The sequence below is a fragment of the Arachis stenosperma genome, chromosome 1 (assembly GCF_014773155.1).
Source record: "Arachis stenosperma cultivar V10309 chromosome 1, arast.V10309.gnm1.PFL2, whole genome shotgun sequence".
NCBI classification, from domain to species: Eukaryota; Viridiplantae; Streptophyta; class Magnoliopsida; order Fabales; family Fabaceae; genus Arachis; species Arachis stenosperma.
In genome coordinates this window covers 118,486,914-118,492,800 of record NC_080377.1, presented here as the reverse complement: position 1 = coordinate 118,492,800, position 5,887 = coordinate 118,486,914, and the positions used below count along the sequence as shown (strand labels likewise).

Sequence of the window (5,887 nt, the reverse complement as noted above, 5' to 3'; positions counted from 1 at the left end):
TCATCTTAATTTATAATAATGATCATTTTAACTTGATATATCATATTTTAAATGATAATGATCATTTAACCCTTTTAATATAAGTTGTACATTTATATAAGTTTATTGAAAAATCAAAATAAGAGTACTGATTTGAAATTAAGGTAATACCTTATTGCTTCAATATAATGTATGTTAATGTAAGTTACAATTATTTCAAATCGAACTGAATGAATTTGTCTTTTTTTTCCAAAATTCATCTTAACTTATGGCATCCCCTCATCTCAATTATTTTTATAAAATTTATATTTCTTTATCATATTAAAAGATTAAGATTAAGTGTTTTTATATATACTAGTGAATTAATAAGTATCAATGTGTAGTATATTAATTTACTTTTTCTCTATACATATAAATATGATAATAATAAATTTAAAATTAATCAAATAAATAATAAATATTTTATTTTACAATTATATATAATAAAAAGTGTCTTAAAAAGAAAATTTGGACACCAAACTAGTGTTGTATCCTCTTTATATAATAGATAGAAAGATAGATAAATAACAAAACGTTGGGCATGCGGTATTTCAAATTGATACAAGATAAGTTTAGTGTGTAAAATGTCATAAGCAATTACTTGAATGAAAAATTTGCCATTTATGGATAAAAGATAAAAATAGATATATCCTCTATATAAGCTTAAAGTTGAGTAGTTGACAACATAACGGGCTAAAAACAAAATTCAAAAGCTTCAGCTGCTAAATTTTGTTGCCACCGTGTTGTTGAAGTAATCAAAATTTAATTATCTGAGTTGGTAATGCCAATTAGTCTTCTACATGACAATACATGTAACAATTTCTTTAAATTTGAATAGAAGGAAGAAAGACAGCCATCCTTAATTATTAATTAATACATATTAAACAGTTTTAGACTTTTAGTTGTATCCCGTATCCATATATTTTTATAAAAAATGTTAGATAATTATTAAAATTTATTATTATTATTTTTAATTATTTTAGTCTAATAATTTAATAATATATTTTAGTATATTTTTAAATTTTTTCTGATAAGCATGAAGTATAAGAATTGAAGAGATGAATGAATAATTTTCCGGCAGGAGGATATTGCTATTGGTGGTATGAGATTTGATTTGATTCTGAGTGATTATTAATGAGGGTAGAGGGACTAAGTACGTGTAAGGATAAAATCGAACGCAGATGTGGCAGAAAAGTATTGGCCCCAATATAAGAGGCGTGAATGCCAAGTCAGCAGTCAAAAGTGGCCCGTGAGTGTAAGACCACCCCCACACGCCACGTTCCTTAGGCACACCACCACGTGGCTCCTTCTAACAACCCCCCATTTTATACCCCTTTCTTTATCTCCAACTGTATCATTTCATTTCATGCCTCCGCAGTCCACACCACCCACCCACATAAACAAAAAGAAATGCAAAAACAATAGTTTAAAAAATCTCCACCCAAAATCTCTTTAAACTTCTCCAAAGACCGAGAGCGTTTAGAGAGAGATTTTTTATTTTTAAGGAACATGTCATACTAGCAAACTTTCTCCATCCGTGACATTTACCTGCTTGGTAATCCACTAATCCTTCTTTCGACCTCTAGAAACGCAACAGTGGTTTCAGTAGTTTCAACCACCTGGATGTTTCTTTTTTTTTTTATAAAATAATTAATTAGATAAAATAATTTTGTAAGGAAGAAAGCAATTAAACTGTAGATATCATAGAGTTTGAGAAATTGACTGTGGTAAAAGTAAAAAGGAAGCTTTTACTTTGTATAAATAAATAGTTAAACTGATTTAATGTCGACACATATAATATTTAAAAATAATAAAGATGTTTGAAATTTTTTAGATAAATATAAAGTAGGTAAGATGGCATAGAGCATAGAGAGATAAGATATTTATTTTTGAATAGCGATAACGAGGTGTATAGTTATAGAAAAAAAATTAGGATGGATGAACATATTATCATATTATCTGCTAGTATTGCCGATTTGGCGTATAGATCACGTGATCCTATGTATTGGCATTGAACTCCTATTTTCCTTTTTCTTTCAATGCACACATCCTTATCCAATTCATTTTGACATTTCACCGGCTACATCCAGTAACCTTTTTGAAAACCAACGAAAAATAGTAAAAGAAAACCGAAGGATAAGAGAGCAAGAGTAATAGTAATCGGTTACAGTTGGGACTTAGCAGAATGCAAGAAGCGAGTAATTAAGAAGGTGCTGGAAGAAGAGAACAAATCGTGACCGTCCAAAACACCCCGTTCACGTATCCCATATAAAATGCCCCACCCGAGACTCTCTCTTTCTCTCACTTGCTTCCTTCGTTCTTATCCGCACCACTGTCGTTAGTTTTGTTGCAAACACACGCACGCACGGACGCACCTTCTTCTTCTTCTTCTTCTTCTTCTTCATTTCTCTTATTCTGCCTTGTTCTTATGGAAAGTGCATCGGTATCTTGGATTCCCATCACTCAAAGATTCGTGATCTTCCTCTCCAACACCCACCTATAATAACAAGACACTCACCCCGCACCTCCTCAACCAAAGCCTTTTCTTTTCTTGTTGCGGATAATGCTATCTCGATCTTGCTTAGGGCTATTGAATTTGGTATCGGTGGATGATTACCAGGCACTGAGCCGCGTACCCAGCCTCATGGCGGTTCCGGGAGAACCCACCCGGGACTCATATCAGATCAGCCGTGACGGCCTCTCCAGCGGCGGATCCGACGACGCCGTTTCCCCTCCCCCTCAAGAACGCAGAATCATCGTTGCGAACCAACTCCCTATAAAAGCCACGCGCGATTCAGACACGAAGAAATGGATCTTCGAGTACGACGCCGACAGCCTGTATCTGCAGCTGAAGGACGGGTTCCCCTCCGACGTGGAGGTCCTGTATGTAGGGTCCCTGAAGGCCGACGTGGAGGCTTCCGAGCAGGACGAGGTGTCGCAGGTGCTCCTAGAGCGGTTCCGGTGCGTGCCCACCTTCCTCCCTTGGGAAATTCAGAACAAATTCTACCATGGATTCTGCAAGCACTATCTGTGGCCCCTGTTCCATTACATGCTTCCCATGTCTCCTAGCCACGGCGCCCGCTTCGACCGCGCCCAGTGGCAGGCCTACGTCCTGGCCAACAAGATCTTCGCCGATAAGGTGACGGAGGTCATAAACCCCGACGAGGATTTCGTGTGGGTTCACGATTACCACCTGATGATACTGCCCACTTTCTTGAGGAAAAGGTTCCACCGCGTGAAGCTAGGATTCTTCTTGCACAGCCCCTTCCCTTCTTCGGAAATCTACAGGACGCTACCTGTTCGTGATGACATACTGAGAGCCTTCTTGAATTGCGACCTGGTTGGTTTCCACACCTTCGATTACGCCAGGCACTTCTTGTCTTGCTGCAGCAGGATGCTTGGTTTGGACTACGAGTCTAAAAGAGGTTACATTGGCTTGGATTATTATGGAAGAACCGTCACTATTAAGATTCTCCCCGTTGGGATTCACATGGGGCAGCTTCGCTCCGTGTTGTCTCTGCCGCGCACGGCCAAGAGGGTGGAGGAGTTAAAGGTGGAGTACGAGGGCAAGGTTGTCATTCTTGGCGTCGATGACATGGACTTGTTCAAAGGTATCAGCTTGAAGTTCTTGGCAATGGGGCAGCTTCTTGAGGTGCATGAGGCCTTGAGAGGGAAGGTTGTGTTGGTTCAGATTCTGAACCCCGCCAGGAGCTCAGGGAAGGATATTCAAGACGTCAAGAATGAGTCCGAGGCCCTTGCTAAGGAGATTAACGACAAATATGGTAGGCCCGGTTACCAGCCAATTGTGTTTGTGAATGGTCCAGTTTCAACGGAGGATAAGGCTGCTTACTATGCAATTTCCGAGTGTTGTGTGGTGAATGCGGTGAGGGATGGCATGAACTTGGTGCCTTACACATACACCGTTTGCAGGCAGATAGTTGAGAGTGAGAGGCCTAATCAGAGTGTTATCATTGTATCTGAGTTCATCGGTTGCTCCCCCTCCCTCAGCGGAGCAATCAGGGTCAATCCTTGGAACATTGATGATGTCTCCGAGGCTATGAACTCCGCCATCACAATGCCGGACGGGGAGAAGCATTTGCGCCACGAGAAGCATTACAAGTACATAAGCTCCCATGATGTGGCCTATTGGGCCAGGAGTTTTGATCAGGATTTGGAGAGGGCTTGCAGGGAGCATTACCTCAAGAGGTATTGGGGTGTTGGTTTTGGTCTTGGATTCAGGATCGTTGCTTTGGATCCTACCTTTAGGAAGCTCTCAGTCGATAACATTGTCTCTGCATACAAAGCTACACACAGCCGCTTGATCCTTTTGGACTATGATGGCACTATGTTGCCTCAGGCATCCATAAACAAGACCCCAAGTCCTGAGGTTCTATCTGTATTGAACTATTTATGCAGTGATCCCAAGAATATGGTGTTCATTGTGAGTGGCAGAGACAAGGATTGCCTCAGCAAGTGGTTTGATCCTTGTGACAAGTTGGGCCTCTCAGCAGAACACGGTTACTTCACTAGGTACATTACATTACATTACATTGGACCATTTTGTTTTGTTATTGTTCGTCTAATTTTGGTGTGTGTGGATTGTGCGGCAGGTTGAGGAGGGATACTCCTTGGGAGACATGCGGGTTGACAACTGATTTTGACTGGAAGAAGATGGCAGAACCTGTGATGGCGCATTACACAGAGGCAACGGATGGTTCTTTCATTGAAAACAAGGAGAGTGCAATGGTTTGGCATCATCAAGAAGCCGATCCTTATTTTGGATCATGCCAAGCCAAAGAGCTTCTTGATCACCTTGAGAATGTGCTGGCCAATGAGCCTGTTGTTGTTAAAAGGGGACAACACATAGTTGAAGTGAAACCTCAGGTACACAACGATCAAGATTTATTGCATTTTTGGTATTTGAACTGTGTTCTGATGCATGATGGGGTTATTTGTTAAATAATGGTTGTTCTGTTTTTTAATCTGAGATGCAGGGTGTGAGCAAGGGTATAGTTGTGGAGAATCTAATCTCAAGCATGAGGAGTGAGGGTAAATCACCAGATTTTCTGTTGTGCATTGGGGATGATCGATCAGATGAAGACATGTTCGAAAGCATTGCACGTTCAGTTTCTAATCCAGCACTTCCAACAATATCACAAGTGTTTGCATGCACGGTTGGCCAGAAACCAAGCATGGCAAAGTACTATTTGGAGGATACTAGTGAAGTTATCAAGTTGCTACAAGGACTTGCTACTGCATCAGCACCCTCAGCTTTTCAAGAATCGCAACAAGGATCACTATAGGAACTGAATACACAAAGTAACAAAAGGAAATGGAAAAATCTTTTGTACAGAACCATACTTACTTTTATAGGTTGATTCGGAAAAACAAAAAGGTTAATACTTAGAAATTTTTACAGATTAGCTTCATTCATGTTCTTCTTCACATATAACGTGCATCAGAATTTCTTTTTTTGTACTAGAACAACAAGGAATCTTTTGTTTGTGCACAGTCCAATGAGAACATGCCCAACATTTCTTTGAGGAATAATATAAGACTTCTAAAATAAACAATTTATTTTTTTTTTCTTGATAATGATCAAAATGAGTACTACGTGGATTAGGTCTTTGGAAGTGGCTGCCAAATTGTATATTGAGTGAATTTCCTATTGGTTTGGCTGCCGGCAGAAGCTTCCTTGATCATATGGATAAAGATGAAACTTGAAAAGTTCTCAATTTACTTATCTTCAAGTTTGATGTGAAGTTGTTGAAGGTGGGACATGTTAATATTTGGATTTGGATTTGGATTTGGATTTTAATTTAATGAAAGCACAAGTATCATATGAAAAAAGGGTGGGATCAGAGCACGC

General features: G+C 39.4%; 1 protein-coding gene across 1 annotated transcript; it reads left to right on the top strand.

The window, feature by feature from the left end:
• Positions 1–2,173: 2,173 nt before the first annotated feature.
• Positions 2,174–5,447, top strand: LOC130968131 (probable alpha,alpha-trehalose-phosphate synthase [UDP-forming] 11). The gene is made up of 3 exons (XM_057893228.1): positions 2,174–4,548; positions 4,629–4,902; positions 5,013–5,447. The coding sequence occupies exons 1-3, from the start codon at positions 2,582–2,584 to the stop codon at positions 5,319–5,321; spliced, it is 2,550 nt and encodes an 849-aa protein (XP_057749211.1). The 5' UTR covers positions 2,174–2,581; the 3' UTR covers positions 5,322–5,447.
• The last annotated feature ends 440 nt before the right edge of the window (positions 5,448–5,887 follow it).

Excerpts from the sequence above, each read along its gene's own strand:
- LOC130968131 (XM_057893228.1), top strand. The coding sequence starts at position 2,582 with ATGCTATCTCGATCTTGCTTAGGGCTATTGAATTTGGTATCGGTGGAT. Across the intron at positions 4,549-4,628 it reads GAACACGGTTACTTCACTAG|GTTGAGGAGGGATACTCCTT; the intron begins GTACATTACATT and ends ATTGTGCGGCAG. Across the intron at positions 4,903-5,012 it reads TAGTTGAAGTGAAACCTCAG|GGTGTGAGCAAGGGTATAGT; the intron begins GTACACAACGAT and ends TCTGAGATGCAG.